This window comes from Mustela erminea, chromosome 13 (assembly GCF_009829155.1).
Source record: "Mustela erminea isolate mMusErm1 chromosome 13, mMusErm1.Pri, whole genome shotgun sequence".
In the NCBI taxonomy this organism is placed as follows: domain Eukaryota; kingdom Metazoa; phylum Chordata; class Mammalia; order Carnivora; family Mustelidae; genus Mustela; species Mustela erminea.
Genome location: NC_045626.1, coordinates 55,658,851 through 55,683,582, shown reverse-complemented (window position 1 = coordinate 55,683,582; position 24,732 = coordinate 55,658,851). Strand labels below are relative to the sequence as shown.

The 24,732-nt window shown below is 38.4% G+C and overlaps 1 protein-coding gene across 2 annotated transcripts in view; it reads right to left on the bottom strand.

Annotated features, from left to right (window-relative positions):
* The window catches only part of ARHGAP28 (Rho GTPase activating protein 28), a 205,113-nt gene extending 183,487 nt beyond the window's left edge, over positions 1 to 21,626 (bottom strand). For both annotated transcript variants that reach the window (XM_032309485.1, XM_032309486.1), the window contains exon 1: positions 21,318 to 21,626. In XM_032309485.1, the coding sequence (XP_032165376.1) occupies positions 21,318 to 21,493 (176 nt within the window). In that variant the 5' untranslated portion in view covers positions 21,494 to 21,626. The remainder of the gene's footprint in view (positions 1 to 21,317) is intronic.
* Between the last annotated feature and the right edge of the window lie 3,106 nt (positions 21,627 to 24,732).

The window sequence follows — 24,732 nt, the reverse complement described above, 5'->3', positions numbered from 1 at the left end:
AAGGAACCCAGAAAAGAGAACTGGGCTAAAGTTTATCGAAAGCCTGTTTTGAAAAATACTGGTTTTTGTTTTCTTTTTCATCTATATGAGATGATGGATATGAACTAAACTTGTGACAATTATTTCACAATATATGTAAGTCAAATCATTATGCTCTACACCTTAAACTTGTACATTGCAGTATGTCAATTATGTCTCAATAAAACTGGAAAACATGAATTATTTTTAAAAAATTAAAATGAGGGGCGCCTGGGTGGCTCAGTGAGTTAAGCCGCTGCCTTCGGCTCAGGTCATGATCTCGCGTCCCGGGATCGAGTCCCACATCGGGCTCTCTGCTCAGCAGGGAGCCTGCTTCCTCCTCTCTCTCCCTCTGCCTGCTTCTCTGCCTACTTGTGATCTCTGTCTGTCAAATAAATAAATAAAATCTTTAAAAAAAAAAAAAATAATAAAAAAAATTAAAAATTAAAATGACATTTTGAAGATATACTTTTTCCTCCCTGAGGTCATCCCTGAACTTTAAATGTACACGAGGGTGTATCTTTGAAGCTATGTACACTTCAGCTGTTACTCAAGAATAACCTGCCAGTACAAAATAATTACATCTTCCAGCATTAAAATACTCCTTTTCAAAGGGCGGGCTGATCGCACTACTCTGAATATGCCTTCTATCCCAACATCCAAGAAGGGGTACACTCCTAAATCTATGGGTGCCAAGCATTCCCACAAAAACTCATGTTTGGTTTCACACACAACATTTGATAGTCTGGGGACAGAGATACTTATGTTATGATGCCACATGGTATGTAGGAAGGAATGGCAAGAGGACAATATGAGACAATGTAAGGAATCTTTCCCATAAAATAACATTACAGAAATATTGGAATATTGGAGGCTTGAGTTACTTACCATCTTAGTTTCCTCACTGGAAAAGTAAGGTTAAGGACCCTGGGACCTCTAATTCCTATAAACCACTTAAAGAACAAGATGTATAGAATCAAGTCTGCACATAAAACTCTAGTAAGGAGGAATATCTGTGCTGTCCAGAAATCTGTCAGGTAATGCTACCAAGGAATGTCTGTAGGAGAGGGCAGTTATCTCTAACTTTCCAGGAAAGACTCACTAATAATTTACTACTCAGACTTCATGCAACCTTTCTTTAATCTCTATTTTCAGTGTAATGCGGCCTCCTCAATAGACAATGTGAAAACAGATCAGATTAGTTGTTTGCTCTGATTGACTTTAAGCTGAAACATTTTTGCCTCATGTTGTTATGATTATATTGGCTAAAGAGGCACTAAAACCTTTACCCTCAACTCAGAAATGCTTCGTTTGCACAAACAAACGTTTCTCACTGTCTTGGCACATGAGACTAGGGACTGGTAGTCTCAAGGGCAGATCACATACCTACACAGGGATCCGAGAAAAGCCCTAGCAAACTTCCAATAAGGAGAAGGGCCTTGGACAGTGGGTGTGAGGGCCAAAAGGGTTATTTTGTCTTCCTATTAGACAATAATTCGTGTAATTTCCTCATGTGTGAAATACTGAGAGGCTTCCACTTCCTCTACCTCTTCCTTGAGAAGTGGCTAAAACTCAGCACCTTCTTGTGCCATGAGCTCATTAATGTTGATCCCAACATTTTTCACTCCTGAGAACAGAAATATCCTATTCATACAGGTATTAAAAGCATAACCCAGGCACTCAAGGTTCTTCTGCCCAGTCAGCTTTCTCACACTAGCCCAAATGCCTGAGCCACAGACACTGCCCATCGTGCCAATGCCACCCAGAAGTATTCTGATTATAGGGAGACAGAAACGAACAGCAGCCTCTCGCACAGCAGGCATTCTAGTCAGTCCCTAGGTTGGCCAAGTTTGTTTTTATAGTGAATTTGTCTTCCACTTGGTCAAAGCTAATCTCTAGGTACTAAGGAAACACAGCTCTCTTGGGATATAAAAATGGTCATGAAAGCTATAAATATAAAGGTGAGGGGAAAAAAGAAAATTTTAAATACAATTTGACCAAAATCTTCTTAACCTGTGCTTCATGATTACATAAAAAATGCATGCAAAGCCATATAACATACTTAATGTGTGCTTTTCACAAGGACCTAAATCTTTCATTAGGTTCTCTTTTTTTTTTTTTTTTTTAAGATTTTATTTATTCATTTGGCAGACAGAGATCACAAGTAGGCAGGCAGGCAGGCAGAGAGAGAGGAGGAAGCAGGCTCCCCACAGAGCCCGATCCCAGGACCCCGGGACCACGACCCGAGCCGAAGGCAGAGGCTTCAACCCACTGAGCCACCCAGGCACCCCTCATTAGGTTCTCAAAGAGTTCTTTCTTTTTTTTTTTTTTTTAATATTTTATATATTTATTTGACAAAGCAAGAGTACACAAGCAGGGGCATCAGTAGAGGGAGAGGGAGAAGCAGGCTCCTGATGTGGGGCTCAATCCCAGGACCCCAAGATTATGACCCAAGCTGAAGGCAGATGCTTAACAGACTCAGCCACCCAGGTGCTCCAGATTCTCAGAGTTCTATGACTTGAAAAAGCTAAAAAATACATGATAAAAATATTATTTTTAAAAACACAACTCAAATCCCCAAGCTAGAAGTAACAAGAAAACAAAATACATCATTTTGTCTTTCATTTAAGTATCTTTGAGTAGGGGTGCATGGCTGGTTCAGTTGGATAAGCATCTGCCTTCGACTCAGGTCATGATCCTGGGGTCCTGGGATTGAGCCCCTTGTCCTGGCTGCTTATCCCTCTCCCTCTGCATCACCCCTTCATGCTCTCTCATGTGCTCTTTCTCTCTCTCTCTCTCTCAAATAATCGAATAAATAAATAAATATCTGTGAGTAATAAAAGTAATTCCAAATTAAAAGACACTATATGCTATACATGTTCAGTTTGTAAAAAGTTACCTCGCTTCAACAGTTCATCAAATAATTTTGACAATACTATTCATAATTTCGCTTTAAGTGAATTCCTCCTAACACCGGGGGAAAAAAAAAAGACAACTTGGATAGAAAATAGTTCCCCAAATTAGGCACTGATGGATCATTTAATTGACTACTTGCTGAATTTCAGGTCCAATCATGCTTGGGTATGTGAAGAATTCTATTCTAGGGGTAGCATCATTCCATGAAGGCAGAAAACCTGTAACTGAATCTCTTTATCACTTTCCCAAAACAAATAGGGGTACATTCCACTGCACCAGCAGCCATGGGCTTAACTGCAGCTGACCAAGTTTGAAATGACCTCCAAAATCTGTTCTTAGTAACATTCTTGCCTTCATGGAATTGCCAAAATGCCTGCGGGGGTTGGGTTTTCCTTACGGTTGAGTTGAATCTTCTCCCTCCACCTGCCCTGCATCCCTAACTCTTATCATCCACAATACCCAGCTGTGTCATCCAATGGCAAGGCAAGTTAATGGAGGGTAAGAGCTGTGGTAAGAGCTGTCTACAGCTCTGTTAAACGTGAAGTCTGAAGACTGGGACTTTGGCTGAACCGTTAGGATTCTGGCATATGTTTATGATTATTATTTTTTTTAAGATTTTATTTATTAATTTGACAGAGAGAAATCACAAGTAGATGGAGAGGCAGCCAGAGAGAGAGAGAGATAGGGAAGCAGGCTCCCCGCCGAGCAGAGAGCCCGATGCGGGACTCGATCCCAGGACCCTGAGATCATGACCTGAGCCAAAGGCAGCGGCCTAACCCACTGAGCCACCCAGGCGCCCCTGTTTATGATTATTATTAAGCCAACTACTTCCAATGTGTGAGCTAGCTTCTATCAGTTATTTGACTGGGGACGGGAGTATGAGATGAATTCCAAAAGAATAAAGTTTATGTTTAAGTCTGATTCTTTCAAAATTAATGCTTTACTTCAATAAATTATATGGTATCTCTAAAGAATTGAAGATAGCCTCCCAAAGTGAGGTATTTTTACTTTTTTTTATTGTTTTGGGTGAAACAATTGGGATCTTTTCAACAACTCATTCAATGAGCCAACCCCAACTCACAAGTAAAATCCTGGAAAGATGTGTATGGCATCTACTACAACTTCCCTTACCAAACCCTCAATATATTCAAGCAGAATTATTGGCTCCTTCCTACACCACCTCTCTGCCCCACACCCTCATCCATACACTGATATACCTACGTCACATAATATATATCCACATGCCTAATCCAAACACCATTTTTTTCTATGAAGCAAGTCCTGTGTTCTCTCCACAGGCTGCAAAACTTAATGAGATATGGGTCCCAACTGCCTTGAGCTCCCTTTTAAGCCCCTCAAACATGAGAACTCTGTCTTATTTAGCTTTGCTCCTTCACAGTGCCTTCAAGAGAAGACATCCAATGAATGTTAGCTTTAAAAGAAATTGAAAGAGAAAGATAAATCCACGAATGAACTAAGTAAAAGAGGATCTAGGGGTCTCTATTTTCTCAGTTAAGTTTTTTTTTTTTGTTTTTTTAAGATTTTATTTATTTACTTGACAGATCACAACTAGGCAAAAAGGCAGGCAGAGGGAAGGGGAAGCAAGTTCCTCTCTGAGCAGAGAGCCTGATGTGTGGCTCAATCCCAGGAACCTGAGATCATGACCTGAGCTGAATGTAGAGGCTTAACTCACTGAGCCACCCAGGAGCCCCTCAGTTAAGTTTTTTATTTATTTCTTTTACAGACTGGTATTGTTAAAAACATTATTTGGATACAGTGTTTAATATACTGGCCTTTTTTCCATTAATATGTTTGCTATCTGTGTAAGTCTCATTCTTTCTCAAACAACTCTTAATTCAAATTTCAGAAGGCTAACACCTGAATTTTTACTTGTGCCTCTTTTATTCCTTTAAAATATGTGAGCTAAGATAGTTTCCCCAAAAGTCAATCCAATAGTATATTGAGGTAATGTGACTTATAAACTGAATAGGGTAAAGAACACTAGTTAAAGATGTGAAAATTCTGAATTGTCTAGGCTCTTTGTGACCTTGAAAAGTTATTATTCTGAGATTCAGTGTCCTCGCTGAAAAATGAGAGACTGTAACAGGTGCAACCTCTTATTCCATTCGACTTTATATATTCTGGAGAACTAATTCTCTGTATTTTGCTATGATGGGCTTGATACACAAACCTCCCAAATACACAAAACAAGAAGCTGTTTACATCAGGGGCCTGAGTACTATGGCCCACTGCCACATTCAGCCCACTGCCTGTTTTTGTTAACAAAGTTTTATTATAGCACAGTCACATCTATTGACTTATTTACTGCCTTTTGCATGCTAACAACAAAAGGGTTGCAACAGAGACCAAATGGTTAGCAAAACCCAAAATACTGGTCTTCTGTAGAAAAACTTTGCCAGTCTCTGGCAAATGATGTGCACTGTGCTGTGTGACTTCTTCCCTAAAGAACCCCCCTCTGTTCCCTGAATGAGACCTGGAAGTTCACCATTCTTTAAAATTCTACATCTGCTCTGAAAAGGTAAACCACCAGAAGTGTTAAGCAAACTATCAGTTGACTGAATCACCTGACTTCTACCTGGGGGCACTAAAAGGAAAAAGGAAAGCTTCGGTACAACAAAGCAAAGTGAGCAGGCACCAAAGATAAATCTGCTTATACCCTAATTTTGCCTGGATTCGCCACAGAGAGAGAAGTCTTTAGATTCTGATACTGTGATGGGTTTTAACCTAAACCTGCTCTCGTACCTCTTATATGCAACAACCGTACCTGGAGGCCAGTTGGATAACAACCATATAAAATAATAAAAGAGAACTACCAAAACTTCTACATACGTTATTACCACTTTTGGACTGTGATAGAATGATGTGTTTAAATCCCATTACTCTGACCAAAGGAAGGCAGACACAAAATAATATATATACTGTAGTATTCTGCTTATGTAACTTTCAAGTATAGGCAATACTAATCTATGGTGATAGAAGTCAGAAACTGGCAGGGAGGAGGTTAAAGGGCAAAAGGGCATGGAGAGTTTTGGGGGTGATGGAAACATTCTATTATCTTCTTTTGGATGGTAGTTATGAGGCTCAAAAGTCATCTAACTGAATACTTTACTGCATTTTTCTGTATTTGAATATACCTCATTTTTTAAGGGACTATTAAAGAATTTTATAAATTTGGGGGTATGTCTTCAGAAACCTTGGAGATTTTTAGGATCACTGTTGTTACATAATTTTCTCTCCACAGTAACAGACAGAAGGGTGAGGTAGTAAGAGAAAGAAAGTGGGGGCGTTGTTGATGGAGAGAAAATTCTTGTCCAGCCTCTAAGACCATTTCCTTTACGAATACATTCTTGCAATAAATCATCAGATACCTCAGTCTGGGCCTTAGTCTTCCAACAAAAAAAAGCTCAAAAGCAGGAAATGAGGAAACAGGTAAAACAGATCTTTTTCCTTTAAAGTGTGTGTTTGTTGGACTATTAAAAACCACAGAAAATATACAAAAACATGATTACACGCCACCTGGAAGTCTCTACTTTATTCAAGTTGTATTAAATCCATTCTAATTTTGTACCAATATAATCAGAAATATTAAATCTAGTATATATAATATTGATAAAATTTATCTTACCAAAAAGTAAATTATTAATGAATGCTCTTTTTAAACTTGAACAAAAAATACAATAAAGTATGTTCCTCTTAATTTATGATCATCTGAAAAATCAGCTCTCCTTACTAGACAGGCCTCATTTTTCAAAGAAAGGCTTAAAGTCAAACATTTTATTGATCTACTGATACCCTGGCTTGGGTAGTTTGGTTGAAATAAACCAAACTCTACTTACAATAATTGAGGCCACTAACACTGGACAACAATCTGTGCTTACTGCACAGACAGCAAAGACAGAGATCAACTAAACAAGCAAAATTAAATGAGACGGGGATACATATTATTATACAACCAGTACAGGTCTAAAGCCAATGTTTTGGTTAAAAATCTAGAATTATCTAATTACCTTCATTTCCAACTTAATAAGAGAGAGAGGAAAAAAAAAGAATTTAAGTGTTTGAAGATTCCCCGGAGGTCAACTCATCAGTGGAACCCCCTCGTTACCCAAATGAAGAAGGAAAGGTGTGAACTGAGCTTGGCCTGAGCCTCACTGGTTGACCCCAAGTGCACATGCAGTGGCCCCTGCTTCCCCGGCTAGTCTCACTTTAAGCCTGCTTCGGGGACACCAGCTCCTGGCTGCACACCGTTACACCTTTTCCTTCCACCTGCTCTTCTGCCAAAGACACTTCCCGCTCTCATTCCTCCTAAAGACTTGTGCACATTCTCTTTGTTTTTGTTGTTGTTGAAGTTTGATTGACATACAGTGTTGTATCAGTTCCAGGTACACAGAGATTCATCAATTCTATACATTATGAAATGCACACCACCCTAAATATAGTCACCATCTGACATGAGAAACGTGACAATATTATTGACTTCATGGCCTATGCTGGACTTTTTACCCCTGTGACTTTTTGTAACTGGAAATTTGTGCTCCTTCTTGGAGACTTAATTTAGTCACCAACTCCTCCAGAAGTTTTCCTTAACGCCTCTATCTAACTCTCACCAACCTAACCCGAAGTGGCAGTTACAACTTCTCTGCTCACCCAAAGCACCACAATTTTCTTCATTCTTCTCACCATTCAAATACGGAGTGTCCACACTGGGCCACTGCTAATGCTAGGGGTACAGAGGAAGAGGCAGCGTTTCTACCCTAAACCCTAAAGCAAGTGCCTCTGTACTTCAGAGGCAGCTGAAATAACCTGTTAACCAGTTGATCTAGTCTCATTGAAGGACCGACTATTAACCATTTGTTCTAGTCCCCAACCCAATATATGGCACCCAGAGGCTCAACAGATATTTGTTCAACTTTGCTTTTATTATGAAAATTGGACTTTAAATTTTTCATGTTTTAATGAGTGAAATAACCCTTAAGCAAAATTTAATCTTTAAAACAATGGAGGGTATATTTACCTTCTATTCATTATCTTTTTCAAAATTTTATGTGTCAAGGCACACTACTCATTTAAATTGTCACCAGTTTTTATTTGTATTTATTATTCTTTACTTCATAGCATATTACCAAAAGTTTATGTTAATTTAGTGGATTCTGAGAAGGTAGGTGGCATGTATGGTTAGAATAGTCTATTCCCTAACAGAATACCAACCCAAGATTTCTATACGTCTAGTATTTTTCTAACTCAAAATAGCAAATTCTGAAAATATCACCATATACTTGAGATTATTTCTATTTAATGAATGAATTGTTCATTTACTCAATAAGCATACATACAGTACCTTGACTGTATTAGTTCAGAAAATGAAATGAACAAGACATGGCCCTTGGCATCAATAAACAGAAGTACTGCTACTAAGTAGTGGGTTAGGTGCAATACTAGAAGTGTGTGATGAGGTAGAAAAGGGGCAAATATGGACATGACCAACTTGGTTTGAGGGGGAGACAGCCAGGGAAGAAGACTTCACAAAAGAAGTGATGCGCATTTCTTGGAAGACTTCCTGGTAGCTCCTCAACCCAAGGGCAATCGCATGTCCACATTTCAGCCTCCATTCCCTGCACTCAGCAACCATTTGTTACAACTCCACTGAATGCCAGGCCCTTTGATGGGGAAAGTAGTTAAGGATTCCACAATAAAGAAAACAGAAACGTTCTTGTACTAACAGTGCTTATATACTGCCGTGGGGCTAGGGATAAAGTTTTATCCTGTACGCAAACATGTTATTATCAAAGGATTTTAAGTAGGACCAAATGTGTTTAAGTCTTGCATTTCAGAAATCTAGGCTTCATCACAGTAGAGTACGAGAGGAAAAAAATAAAACAAGATGAAATCAGAAAGGGAGACAAACCGTGAGAGACTCTTAATCCCAGGAAACACACTGAGGGTTGCCTCAGGGGAAAGAGGTAGGAAGATGGGTACCTGGGTGATGGGCATCAAGGAGGGCATGTGATACAATGAACACGGGGTATTATATAAGACTGATAAATCACTGAATGCTACCTCTAAAACCAATAATATATTACATGCTAATTAATTAAATTTTAATTAAAAAAAGAAATCTAGGTTTCTTTCTTGACTTTGACTGAATCTTCAGCTTTTTTGGTTAAGTTTTTATAAACACCCCCCTTCAGTCTGCATTTTTCCTCTCTGCACCTTCCCATAAGCTAAGTTTTTATAATAGGTTCTATTTGCTGTCTCTATTTCCTCACCTCACACTTAATCTCCAACCTGTAGCAAACTGGCCTCCACTTTTAGACCCTCATTAATCCCACTCCAGCCAAGATCTTCACTGTTATCCACCCTCCAGACCCAGGGGGTGATTTTCAGTCTTGACATTACTGGTCATCTAGCTACTCCTTGATACGTTGTCTGCTCATTTGGAACCTAATGCTCTGGCTTCCAGAATGCTCCTAGCTTCTTAGTCTCCCAGTGCACTGCCCTTCCCTATTTGGCACTGCTCCCCAGATTTCTGTCTTTGTTCCACTGCTATTTCTACAGATACTTTATTCTCTCCTGCCAGATTGCATACAGTCCTGGTTTTAACTCTCCTGAATGCGGAAGTCTCCCATGAATAAATAGCTTAGAATTTTCAGGCTTGATCTCCCTCCCAAGCTGCCAGTTTGTAGAGCTTACTACCAGCTGTACGTATATACACTTAGCTCAAAGTTTCACCTGCTAGACTATCTCCCCATCTACAATCTGATCATCTGCCAGAATTCTCAATTTCAATTAAAATACTCCCAAACAGAAACCCAAGTAATTTTAATCATCAAATCATACCAACTCCATTGCTTGTTTTCCCCCAAGAATCCATTGCTCCCTTTCCTCTGTATTCTCACAATTCCTTATCATCTTTACTTGAACAACGGCATTTGCCTTCTAAATTATTTCGCTACCTCAGTTACAGTCCTCCTTAAAGCAATCTTTTAAACTCCAGAGAAATGAGAAGATTGGAGGATCCTGGAACAGAATAAGCAAACAGTTTCAAAATTACAGTTGTAACTATATGGATTTTAATTCAATTGTTCTGAAACCAGATTAAAACAACAAGAATGATCTGAATTGGGTATGAACATGTTGGAGATGGAGAGTGGAAGAAACAGAATGAGAATAAACCAAGTTAAATTTGGTTAACTGAAGAGAGTTCCTTCTTAAGACATATAAAAAAAAAGTCCCTCCATGGACTCTAAAGAAAATTGGTGCTAATCTTTTTCAACTCCCACAAGAAGAACTATTTTAGAGTCTGGATACGTCTCATGTTTGTTTAAGATTGGCATAATAGAAATCAGCTTCATTTGAGCTTCTTCTAAGCAGTGCCTGACTCATGTTGTTTTAGCTGGTGTTGACTCACTGCCCCACAAAGGATGACACAGCTTTAAATAGGCAGAGGATGGCCTGCTTTTTCCAATTACATGCTTCCAGCAACCAGAAGAGGTGGGGGTCTTCCAGAGTTGAGTTTTCTGCAACTAAGCACAATTTAAACCTAACAAAAACAGTTGCCAAGTTGACCTGGTAATCACTGAGCTTTATAAATGAGGAGGGAGAGAAGTTAAGTTGTGGTATGTTAAAAATCACAGGGGCCAGGCATCCTCTGTTTTTCAAAACAAAATCTGCGGAAACTTACAGTCAGCTCTTTTCCCATTTAATTGCTTACTCTATTGAGGTCAGCAAATGTTTTTCTTTAAGATTCCAATGAAAAGCCACAACAAGTGTGTTTTTAAGACTCTCTACGTTAACTTTAGTGAGATAACGTAGAGGTAGCTGTAATCATGTTTGAAAGGAAGCTAAGGAAATGCCATTCTCATAATCGTTGCCACCTCTTCTATACTTCTATACCCTTCATGTTTCCCAGTGAGAGAGAGAGTTTCCCCCTCTGCCATGATTTCCTTGCCGTCAGCCGGACTGCTCCCAGAACACATCAGACCATGTTGTGGGCCTGAGTGGGTGCCCAGGGGTCAGTACAATGAATTCCGAGTCTGGTTCAAAAAGTTGGTTATTCCTTATAAGCCTCTCAGCGAGACACTTCTATACTTGGCGTATATGTTGTACCACAGAGATTGCCCCTTGCAATCCTTACTCATAAGCAGTCTTTTTTTTTTTTAAGATTTTATTTATTTATTTGACAGACAGAGATCACAAGTATGCAGAGAGAGAGGAGGAAGCAGGCTCCCCGCTGAGCAGAAAGCCCCATGCGGGGCTCTATCCCAGGACCCTGGGATCATGACCTGAGCAGAAGGCAGAGGCTTTAACCCACTGAGCCACCCAGGCGCCCCATGAGTAGTCTTTCATGATGCATCATTCCTATTTGTAACACACTCTGAACTCCCTGGCTGGTTAAGAATTGTTAGAAGAAACTCCTAAAGACCCAGCAGTTAGGAGAGAAGTCTGGACCACACTGTTTATATATAACTAAAATGACTGTCCATTCTCCATAGTGTCCCAAGAACTGAAGTTTATCAAAACGAATACCTTGTAAAATAAACACAAGTGCACAGAGCTGGAGGCCATTCTGATTCAAGACCAGACTACAATGGGCCCTGGTTTAATTTTCCACATACAAATCCTTGCAGCTCAATTTTGGTCACTATTATCCATTGCTCCAAGGTCATTGACAGATCAGGGCTATTAAGACTAGAGAGGGCTCAGGGGTCTAGATTGCTACAACTTATCTTACAGTATCTAAAATTTTTAGAAAGATTTAGAACAAAACCAATCTTTATAAAAGTATGGTCCAGGACCTGGATTGGTATCCAGCTTGACTTCAAATCAGGATAAGCCAAAAAACTGACTGACTATTGGAAGACAAAATAGGGAAGATCCATTAATTCTCATGGAGTGTTGTTCCTCAACTTGCATTAAGAATTCTTACATTGTAGCATTTTTCACAGAACTTAAACAAAAACACCTACAATTTATATGGAACCATGAAAGACCCCAAACAGCCAAAGCAATCCTGAAAAAGAAAAGCAAAGCTGGAGGCATCCTTTATTTTATAAAACTGTAGTAATCAAAACAGTATGGTACTGTCACAAAAACAGACACATAGGTCACTAGAATAGAACAGAAAACCCAGATATAAACCTACAATTATATGATCAATTAATCTTTGACAAAGCAGAATACAATGGGAAAAGAGTCTCTTCCCCAAATGGTGTTGGGAAAACTAGTCAGCTACATGCAAAAGAATGAAACTGGGTCACTTTCTTACACCATACACAAAAATAAACTCAAAATGGATTAAAGACCTAAATGTGAGACAGGAAACCATACAGACAGTAATTTCTCTGACATCGGCCATAGCAACATTTTTCTAGATATGTCTCCTGAGATAAGAGAAATAAAAGCAAAACCAAAACAAAACAAAACACAAACAAACAAACAAAAAACTATTGGGACTACATCAAAATAAAAAGCCTCTGCACAGAAAACAATCAGCAAAACTAAAAGGCAACCTATTGAATAGAAGATATTTGTAAATGACTTATGTGATAAACGGCTAACAACCAGAATATACAAAGAACTTATACAACTCAACACCTGAAATAAAAAATAATCTAATTTAAAAATGGGCAGAAGACATGAACAGACATTTCTGCAAGGAAGACATCCAAATGGCCAACAGACACATGAAAAGATGCTCAACATCACTCATCATCAAGGAAATGTAAATCAAAACTACAATGAGATATCACCTCACACCTGTCAGAAGGGCTAAAATAAAAAATATAAGAAACAAGTGTTGGCAAAGATGTGGAGAAAAAGGAAGCCTCTGGTGGGAAGGCAAACTATTGCGCCAGTGTGGAAAACAGCATACAGAAGTTCCTCAAAAAGTTAAAAATACACCTACTAGGGCACCTGGGTGGCTCAGTGGGTTAAGTGTCCTCCAACTCTTGATTTCAGCTCAGGTCATGATCTTGGGGTTGTGAGACTGAGTTCTGTGTCAGACTTGGAACTGAGCCTGGAGCCTGCTTGGGATTCTTTCTCTCCCTCTGCACCCCCTGAAAAAATACTACTACTCTACCATCTAATAATCACCTTACTGGGTATTTACTCCCAAAATACAAAAACACTGATTTGAAGAGATACATGCACCCCTATGTTTATAGCAGCATTATTTACAATGGCCAAATTATGGAAGCAGCCCAAGTTTTCGTGGATAGATGGGATGAACAAAATAATAATGGAATATTATTCAGCCATAAAGAAGAATGAGGTCTTACCATTTGCAATGACATGGATGGAGCTATAGAGTATAATGCTAAGCAAAATAAGTCAGAAAAAGAAAAATACCATATGATTTCACTCATATGTGGAATTTAAGAAACAAACAAATAAACAAAAAAAGCAAAAAAAAAAAAAAAGAGAGAGAGAGAGAGGGAGAGAGAGAGAAACCAAGAAACAGAGACCCTAACTATAGAGAAACAAATGAGAGGAATGGTTATCAGAGGGGAGAGGGGGTAAAGGGATGGGTGACCTAGGTGATGGGGACTAAGGAGTGCACTTATCATGATGAGAACCAGTGATGTATCAAGTGTTGAATCACTATATTCTACACCTGAAACTACTATAACACCATCTGTTAATTATACTAAAATTAAGAGAATAATTTAATTTTAAAAATTATTGGCACTCTCCCCAAGGGAGAAAAAAGAAAAAAGAACTTTTATGTTGTGAGTCACACTGCAAGGAATGAAGTAAAAAATACCTTTTCAACTATAGGAATCTTTTAAAGAAAGCAATTAATAAAATTAAAATGAAAAATTCTAAGAGCTAGTTACTAAGAACATCAAATTAAAGGATTAACAATTGCCCTTCCCCGCTTCTAAGCACCCCCGCTAAAAACCACAGAGAAGTTTTCTTGTTACTAATTGCTTAGATCTCACTTTATTGGTCAAATTGAATGACCTCTTAGCACATCTGTATACTTTACAATACTGTTACCTAAGACTGCATGAGGGGCAAGAATTTAAATTCTTTTAAATTAAAGGAAAAAAATTCCTAACATCCTACTTGCTTCAACTGACGACAAAATTTTTCAAGCTATTTATATCCACTCATATTTAACACACTGAATACTTACTCCATTGGAACAGAATTAAAATGATTTCAAAAAAAAAGACTAAATCAAAACTGAGTATTTGTAATATCTATTATGTGAAAGTTGCTAGTTTGCTAAGGTGGATACAATAGCAATACTGTTCCTGCTCTCAATTAACCTATGACCAAACTGAGACAGAAAAACACTAAATCCATAATAAATAATGTTTCAAGATTTAAACAAAAGGTTAAAAGCACCAGTTCTGGAAGGGTTGGATGGGAATCCTCGCTCTATCATTACCTCACTGTGTAACCATGGGCTGCTTCTCTGTGCCTTAATTTCTTCCTATGAAGCAGGACTGTTTTAAAGATTAAATGATAATGTATGTTAAGCTAAGTAAGTTGTCAATAAAAATAGTCCTTTAGGGGCGCCTGGGTGGCTCAGTGGGTTAAAGCCTCTGCCTTCAGCTCAGGTCATGATCCCAGGGTCCTGGGATCGAGCCCCGCATCGGGCTCTCTGCTCTGCAGGGAGCCTGCTTCCTCCTCTCTCTCTCTCTCTCTGCCTCTCTGCCAACTTGTGATCTGTCAAATAAATAAATAAAATCTTAAAGAAAACTGTTGTCAAGGAAATTTTCAGGAAAGAAGTTTAGTCCCTACTTCTCTATTTATTCTCCTTTGTTTGGTACTTCATCTCCAGACACAAATGAGAGTTTGGTTCCAACACAGACGTGCTAATTTTAGTTACTTGCATGAATGTTTAGATATCATAATGAAGGTAGGGAAAAGTATCAAGAGAAGAAATCAAATGTCCTATTATTAGCTATAATGTTATTTTTCTATGTTCAACATTTTTTTCTAAGCACCTGTCAGATATCTCTACAGATCTAAAAATATAAATACACCGATGGACCTTTGTATAAAGACAAATGCACTGGCCAGTGTTTTCTAAATAGATTTCATAAATGAATACTGAACAGGAAACCTCAAAAGAATTCTTTTCTCTATACATTACAGATATACAAAAGTAAACTTTCTTGCTAATCACAAAATTTAACACAGATCCAAAGATTTATCTCTCATAAATAAGATAATCAGCACCACAACTTAGAATTACTAAAATAGTAGAAATAAGTCTCAAGTGCTTCATAATTTTTAAAATTCTCCATACTACTTTCTCTTTGGTTTCCTGTCCTTCATATTGTGTGCCTGTATGTAGTTATCTTCTAGTAATCTAAGGGATCAGAAATGGAATGCATAGATTTAATTACTTTTGAAGAGTAACATGAGACAAAGCAGCTGGTTCTCTAAGTGACAGTGTATGTTCTCCCACCCTTGGACACTTAATACCTGTCAAACAGATAGTTTTATCTAGAATACTAATTTATTAAAGAGTGACATAACACAGTTGATGCTAAAAGAATGTGTCATAAACCCAGATACTTAAGATGAATATATAGTTAAACAATCTTTTAGTTCCCATTTTAGAAAAGAGCAACTTGAAGCTTTTAGATATGCTACGGTTTATTCTGAAATGCATCCTCTAGTAATCACAAAGAAATGAACACATGAAATTTCATGTGATGAAAAATGACACAGTATCCAAACTCACTAACTCAATTAACTAGAACACAGCAAGAAACTGAATCCAGACAAGCAAACCAATATATGCTCAAAGAAACTGAAATAAGTGCTATCAAAATCTTTTGTTAGATTATACAACTTAGTCCTTTGATAAGCTTTTCTTTGCACAGTTCTAACAACCTTGATTATCTAATGAAAAGTAAATTATAAAGCATGTTAAAAACAACAACATTAGAAAGAACAAAAGTACTGCTAAAGGTTTTCAAGGCTGCCTGAAAACAAAGGGGACTATAACAACAATAAATATTATTTAAGTTATATAAGAAATAAAACAATATACCAATGTAGGCTATTTACTATGAAGGCAAGCAAACTTAAACACTATACTGTCTAAATGATAGGCTATTTACTATGAAGGCAAGCAAACTTAAACACCATACTGTCTAAATGATGACAGTCATTAAGGAGCGTTATGGCCCTAGTTAAGGGTATGCCTGACCTTATATTTTTATCCAAAGAGGCTTAAAACAAAATTTGTCACTTAAGTGGATAAACTTTACTTCCAAAATTTTCTTCTGAGGACATTTTATTGCCTTCTTTGGCTCTGTTCCATAACACCCTGCTTTTATTCTTCACAGGAACTGATATCTAGAGACCACAGATTGAGAAAAAGAGAATAGGAATTACTTTAGAAATGAAAGAGTTTGGTTTAAGGACAGAATGAGAAGAAATTTTAATTACAGGTAAGTTAAATATCTACTTTAGTTATGATATATCTGCATATGTTCAGGTACAATCTCAGGAAAACTGGTAAGGGAAAAATGTTTCCATTGCGTATAAACACAATTCTAAGAAAATATAGCCACAATAATACCCTCTAAGCAAAGTGGGATTTAACATCTATCCTCTCTTAACACAGAATTTAATTTAGTAGCCTTCTATTTTTCTCCGAAGACTACCATAAAATTTCTCCAAAGACTATCATAAAATTAGGGAATAGGTTTCATGAACTCGGACCAGAAAAAACTGAACCATTTTTTATATTTGGTTGATTTTTTTTAAAAGGTGAAGGAGATAAAACAAAGAGAAAATACTGAATGTGGGCTTTATAGAAGGGAAAATACATCAATGTAGAAGAATTGAGAAAAAAAATCAGTGGAGGAAGTTAGAGAAGAAAACAGGAGTTATTTCATAATCAGAAAACCTTTACCCCAAGACACTTATTAATCACATAGAGGAAAATATAGTTTACCAGTACAGAAACCCAGCAGGCACCATTTTAAGCAGGTGATCAGAGCCAACATCAACATTAACAAGATAGATCACTACCCACTAATATGATGCACTTGAGAATGGCCCAATATCATTCTGTGGAAGTCTTACCCACAATGCATAATTTCAGTCTAATCATGAGAAGACATCTCACCAACCCAAATTGAAGAACTTCCTACAAAACTCCAAAATCGCCATAAGAGATAAGGACAGACTGCCAGAGACTGAAGGTTTGGGAGGCAAAACTAAATACAAGGTGGGATCTCAAATTCAATTCTACAAAAGAAAAATTCTAATGCTAATTCTAATTCTAGTTCTCTGAATTTTTGTGGATACATTAAGGATTAGCGATCAGGAAGAACTGAGCAGGTTAAAAATGGACAAAGCAACTGGCCAAATGTTTAGCCAAATGACATGATCAAAGGAAATGTGCCAGATGTTTTCCAACAGCTCCACATATGGAGGCACCTACACTCAGTAGGGGCCCCACTGTAAAAAGAAACCAGAGACACAAACTCTAGTTTTAACCGTAACATTAAAAATGACCCATAAATATCTTATCCTCTTATAAGAATTCTATTTCCATAACTATTTCTGAATCCTCCAGAAAAAGTACTTTTTTAAAAAAGTATCTGCCCCATATGTTAGTATACCTCTGTATATGGCTGTATATGGCTAGTGTACCTCTGTATATGTATAAATCACATAGACTTATATAAGTACTTAATTGAAGGAGAGCTGGCACCTTGAAATAAATGTCTTTTCAATTTCAATCCAGGAAAGTATGGCACTAAGGGTTGCTTGATTTAGTTTTTTCCACAAAATAAAGTATTTTTAATCATCAGTAATTCCACTTTAATCAAATCATTCCCATTACTATGAATAGTTAAAATATTATAAAACAATATCCCCTTTACAAAAGTTTTAACTTTGCTATAGAATTAGAATTCCTAGGATAACCCTGGTAAGCTTCTTTATTTGTTTTTTGAGGAAGAGCTGGTTCTCTTCCTCTTCTATTTTTGTTCTCTCTTGGGAAGTTTATGGTAAAATGAACTAAACATCAGAAATTCTCATGGCCCTTTAATTCTATACGTGCACCAAAAAATATTATATATATATACTTCTTATCTATAGCTTAGAAAATCTTTGAAAAACAAGACACCTTGCTTTATCTTCGCAATCTTTCATTCCGTAAGCAAAATTATTTTGTATGTATGTCAATATTTTCACTTTGGATTCTGATTAAGAATTTAGAAGCTCAGCCTCTTTGAAAAAAATCACATGATTATAAAGATAGTCCCAACCACTTAACAGAACTAGAAGTTTACAATCCTTCATTCTCTTTTATACCTTACAAATAGACTGTAAAGACAGAAAGTTTGTGATATAAGGAATTATCTTCTCTCCTCCCAACAAATACTTAGTTCTCCAATTTTTTTTTCCCCTCCATGAATACATTTTGGGGATAGGTACCAAAATACCAATAACATTTTACTCTCCTCTTTATATCAACAACTGTGATTAAAAGTTATAACAGTAATAATACATCTAACAATTACTGTATGTTTCATTGGTATTGGACACTATTCTAAGCACCTGAAACAAGCTGCCCAAGACGACGTGGTAATAAATGGTGTAGGTGATATGTGGGGTCCGAGAGCCTGACCCAAGCCTGAGTAACTGGCAAGTACACTTTATACTGGCTACTTATTTTAATACAATAAAATGTCAATCCCTAAAGAAACCACAGTGGCCACCCAGCATCAATGCTGAAGAGTTAGAGGGGAGGCATGTAATGGAGAAGCCATGACCGCTTCAGTCAGTGCTGGCAGGCAGCAGCAGAGCCCTGACTTGCTGGATTCTTTATTCTTTATTATTATTTATTTTAATGAGAAGCTGGCTGTCCAGAATGATATCTGAAGGCTCTTGCTTTCAAAATGTTGCTACTTATTCTAAGCTTTCTCAAAAAGTCCTATTTGTCTGAAAGGTAAAGGGCCACATTCTCACAGTAGGGGCTTTGTCTTATTTATCTTTGTATCCCTAATACCTAATGTGTGGCTGGCACATAGTAGGTACAAACAGATTGACTTCTGCTGTTAAAAATCCTGCTGTTTTATCTTGACCATTTTTAACCTTGGTAGGAATTCATTAATATATTCAACAAGCATTTACTGAGCTATGACAATGTGCCAGACGCTGCTCTAGGCACTTGAGATTCCAACAGTGAACAAAAGAGAAAACTGAAGAGAGAGATAGAGACAGACAGAGATTATATTTTAGTGGGAAAAAATAGGCCCCCCAAAACTCGAAAGTCCATAAAGTCAGATGGAGTGGAGGCTTGAAAAATAAGGAGATGGTTTGCTTTGAACTGAACCTTTGCTACTCAGAGCTAAAGAACAATGATACAATAGTCCATGCTTCCTAGTGCCATACTGGTCACTCCTCCACAAATATGTTACACATATGTAAGCAATTAAAGGAAAGGGTATTCTTGAAAGAGAGAGTGCTTTCTTCATAAGTAGAACAATACAATCTTGCTCCTTGGCTTGAAAGGAAGTATTGATCAGTAGTTAGGGAGTCAAAGGTTAATAACTCGGTCCTGATTATTTCTGTTATCAGACTCATGATTGATGGTGTCCTCCGGCTCCTTGTAAATGCAGGAACCTCTTTTTGATTGTTGTTACTGGGAACCAAAAAATTAAGCTATTCTCTCATGATTTAGTTACAGGGGACGGGGTCAACTATCTCCTGCATCAGAGAATTGAGTGGTACAAAGGTTCCTATAGAGAGGGTGAGTGGTCACCAAAAATGCAAACTTAGAGCAGCATAAATCTGACTGGCAGCCATATGATAAAACACTAACTATGACACACAGCTCTTTTGCTCTCATGCATTATCATTCCACAAGACCACATGCTGAGTTAATGGAACTTCTCCTCCAGTTTGCTTTGGAAACGGATGTAGTTTCGGAAGGCCCAAATGGCACAATCTAGCTATTACTCCTAGACAGCTGCTGGGAGTTAGAGACAGGACAGCTAGACCAAAACCATTTAAAAATGCACAAATCAGACCCCTGCTTCTCAAGAACTCACTTATATCTATTTAGTTCCTCATAATCTGAGTAATTATAGTCAGGGATTAAGTTTAAAAAAGATATCCTAAAGACAAATGCAAGTTTGTATCTTCAAGTAGCCTTTAAAACAATGTGCTACTAAAGCTGGAAGAAAAATGTTACTTTCTCATTGTCTTTACATAAAAATAAGATTTCACTCAACCTGCTCTTTTTGGAAGAAACAATATTGTCTTTGTTAGCCAAGCCTAACATAGATCTCATGCCAATGTGGTTTGTTCTTCTCATGGATACTAGCCAAAAGGATATTCCTTGAAATAAAATCACAATCTGTTGAAAGCCTCACAAATCAATTAGATGAGGAGACAGAAGTAATCATTATCACATAACCAAAGATAAAAGTATGAAAAAAAATAAACGAAAATAAACTTGATGCAAAAAAAGAACATCAACACTCAAACTTCCCACTTGTTAAAAGAGAAGGAAAAAAAAAACCATTCCTCAGTGGATCCATAGTAGATAAAGAGCCACATTTAAATAAGCAAAACTTCCCCTAAATATGAGTCAGATAGCAAACCATCTCATTTATCATTGTCTGCCCAGGGAAATTTCCTAAGAGTCTAACATTTTTGTTTAGTTAATGGGAGTCACATTGGCCTTGATCTTGCGTCGAACGGATGAACACTGATACAGAGTAATTTAACATAGATCCATGCTATATTAAATCTAAAATACACATAATGAGATGGTTATAAACCTCTTTTGACCCAAAAGAAATAAACTATAATAGCATTTACAGCATTAAGTCAACATTAGCAATAATAAAATAATGATACCAATGTATATATGTGGCTGAATGGTTTTAAAATCTAGAAATAAAATTGTTTTTAAAAAGCCTACTCAGATTTACTTTTTAGAGCATCTTTCCAGTTATGTTTTAACTCAGATGGCATGCAGTTACTAAAAAACTTTTAATAGTATTCGAGGATTTAGGATAACATATTTTAATTTCTTTTCTTTTCTGCTTGTCCCATTTCCAATGATTTTTTTTTTTAATTCTCCAATATGTCAATGAGTGAATTTGGCAGAAATGAGGCATATGCCTGTTTATCCTCAAGTTGTATAAAGAACACAGACTTTAGCCACTGTCGGCAGAGACTTCGATGCACTTCCCACTTGCAATCAAGGACACAATACAAAGAGCAGTAGACCCACTCATCCAGTCCACTAAAAGTTGGAACAACAATCAAGTGAAGGTGCTCTTATGCCCTGGCAGAAAACACAGCTGGGAGATGAAAGCCCAAGCCCGGGAAACCTCTGCTCCCTTTGGAGTCGCTCTGGGTACCTGCTGCCAGGGTGGCTGGCGGTGGCCCTGGGCGCGCAGCGGGGTTCTGAGCTGGGTGGCTGGGAGCGAGCGTACGAATGGTAGGCAGTCAGCACCACGCCGCCCGAGTCCTCCACTTCCATCCTCAGCGGCGCATGTCCCCGCTCCGGCCCGAGAACAAAGGCGGAGACCAGCATGGACCAGCGCACGGGGACTCGGTCACCAGCGGGGCGATGTGGCCCGTCCAGCTCCAAGGGGCTTGCTCTGGCGGCTGTCAGGGGCGCCCTGGGAAGCCGCCCCGCCCTCGGGACAGCCCTATTAGCAAGGACTTAAAGACACGCCCACAAGTCCCGCTGGGGGTGGGGGGGTGGGAGCCGGGAGAACGCGGCGGGAGGTGGGGGGCGGGCGGGCAGGGGGAGGAGAGAATCGGGGACCGGTGAGGGGGGGAATCCCTGTTTCTAGGAAACTGGAAACCTGCTGTGATCCTTCAGGGCTCAGGCTAGTTGCTCTAGCAGTTTTTCTTGCTTTGTTTCTTCTTCCTTTCCTTTTCCTTTTCTCATCCCCCACCCCCCCAACCACCAAATGGGGGAGGCTTATCCCATAGCTGGGAACATTTCCTGCCTGGCAGCAAGAAGCAAGAGAAAGAAACCTTGCCCTGGGAGCCTGGGCTGAGAAGGAGAGGGGCCCGGTCTACAACGTGTGGTCTGGGAAGAAAGGAAGAAAATGTGACACTCTCTCATTTAAAGCATCCACATCAAAAATTGAAGAACCGGATTACGTTGCTGTGTGCTTGGTCAAGTTACAATAAACTTGATTTCCTTTTGGGCAGGTAACTCCCTCTTACAGCAAGCAGAACACCTCCCTCCCTCACCCTCAATGCCACCACAGCAACCAGACTCTTACCTCACTCCACATCCCTTTCCTCCCAGTCCTGATCATACTAAGATACTGCTTTCAGCTTGTCTGAAAATTAGACTTGATTATTCTGGGCCCAATGCATGTTTTTTCCAGAGGTCTTTATTTAGAGGAAAAACGTGTTACAGGGAGGCAGATAAAAGGGGGCATAAGCGGAAATTATTTTCAATGATTTGGGATCTGAAATATGTCTTTAGGTAAATAAAATTAACAGCACAAATGGAAAGACAACATTCTTTTAACTACATGAAAAGGAAACCAGAAGTATGCTATGGAGGCCCATAATGAGTTCATCTTTCAGGGGCAGACAGGGTGTTTTACCTGTTGTCTCTCACACTCGCCTGGGAGCTAGGTGAAGGGGAAAATAGAAATTAATTCACCCCATACTGAGGGGTGACCTAGGTCATGCTATTTAACATCCCAGAGTCTGTTTCTGCATCTGTGAAATGGGGAAAACAATATGTTAGGTTCTCAAGAAATGCTGGTCCTTTTTGCTACTTCCTTCACATTTTCAAGAAGAGACATTTGCTTTCACTGCCCTTTCAAAGGTTGGGAAAGAAAAAATATATACACAAAATGCTTCTTAGGAAATATTTTGTTGATTGAAGGGGTTGGAATAAGAATGACTAACATTTATTAAAATACCCTTTAAGTGTTAGATCCTGCTAATTAGCTCTTTAAACTCTCTGAGGTAGGTATACTAGTATCTCAATTTTGTGAATTAAAAAAAAAAATCAAACATCAGTGTATGAAAAAGGAATGTTTCACACTTCAAAAATTTCAGATACAAAGACATATCTGTTTACCTACTATGTTTTATACTAAATGCATCAAAACAAAGATAATACTTTCTTAAAATGTGTAATAAATTCATAATGTAATTATTGATATATGTCCATAATACCTCATCTAAAATTTTGGGTCCAGGGGTGCCTGAATGGCACAATCATATCCAACTCTTGGGTTTTTGGCTCAGGCTCAGGTCCTGATCTTGGGGGTTAGAATCTCAAGTAGACTCCCCACTGGGCATGGAGCCCAATGTGGAGATAGAGCCCCACATTGGGCTCCATGCCCAGTGGGGAGTCTACTTGAGATTCTCTCTGCCTCTCCCATTCATGCTCTCTCTAAAATAAACAAAGTCTTTTAAAATAAGTAAATAAATATAAATAAAACTTTGGGCCAGATATGTTTCAGAATTTATAATTTTTTTTTAATTTTTAAAAGTAATTTGGTGCAGGTGCAATTTAATATAGAACACTCTACCTCCAGTAGTTTGGGACAGGACCCTTTATTCAAACTTATTTCCCAAGCATAAAGAATTGATTCTAAACAGGATAAATAAAGCCTATTCATAGCCCACATTTATTCAGATCAGGTCTGTCACCAAATAAGTTTTGACACTAAACTTTTTTAAACATGCAATTTTTACAGCTTTTTACATTTTGGAATTACCATAAGGAATTACAGTAGTGAAACGTTTTCTGGGCATGGAATTTGTCTCGTTAGCATTTTTTTTTTTTTCCTGAGCTATAGATTCAGAATTTTAAATACTTGCAGGGCATCTCCTTGTGAATATTTTTAGCCATAACTGCCTCAAGATGTCCAAAACTGCAGTGGTGTTCCCTCATGCCAGCTTCAGCAGCCAGGCCCCCTCTCTTATACATTCACATTTTCGATGCCCTGGAATCACTGTGGCTTCTCCCTCTGATCTCTTACACCACATCTGTCATCTCTTTCTCAAAATGTCCACAAACTGCTGCTTCTATTGCCCATGCTGTGGTCTTTGTTCTCACATCACCATCTCTTGCCTAGGTGACAGCCATCCTTCTTTGAAACAGATGACTTTCAACCACCTTCCTCTTAAATCCTCCCCTTCTTCAAAGAGCTGATAGAACGATTCCCCTAAAACATAGTTCTTCCCCTTCTCAAAAGCCCTGTTGTAATGCACTTGCTACAAAATAAAGTCCAAACTCCTTAGAATAGGTGCTCATTAATCTACTTTGATCACCTATTACTTTTTTACTACTGAGACTGGGCAGCCCTCTCACAACAGGCGGTCTTGCCCTCTTCCTTTACCCTTGCTCCTACCTGTTATTTTCCTGTCTAGAAATCCTTAAAAACCCTCTATGCTCCCCTTACTCCATGAAGCCTTCTCAGGTGTTCCTAATCCCAAGCCCTCCCCTTGCTTCTGTTATCAGAACCATCTCACTCTGCTATGCAGTTAAAGCACAGTCAGCCAAAACTGTGCACCATGTACACACTATGCTACTGTGCCCATTGCACACTCAACTGATAGAGGTTTTTTCCACTGAGCTCACATGCAGTTAAGAAACCCTTCTCAAAACAGAGCCTCCAACAACAAGGCAGCTTTGCGATGAAACTATCTGCTAACCCAGAAGTGTATTATTATTTTCCAACAAAGCAGTGTCTTTTTCTAAATTGCAAGCTACTAGAAGAGCTGGTGTCATATTTTTGTCTTTATACTCCAGAGCCCAGAGTGTTTTGCAGAGTAGGCAATCAA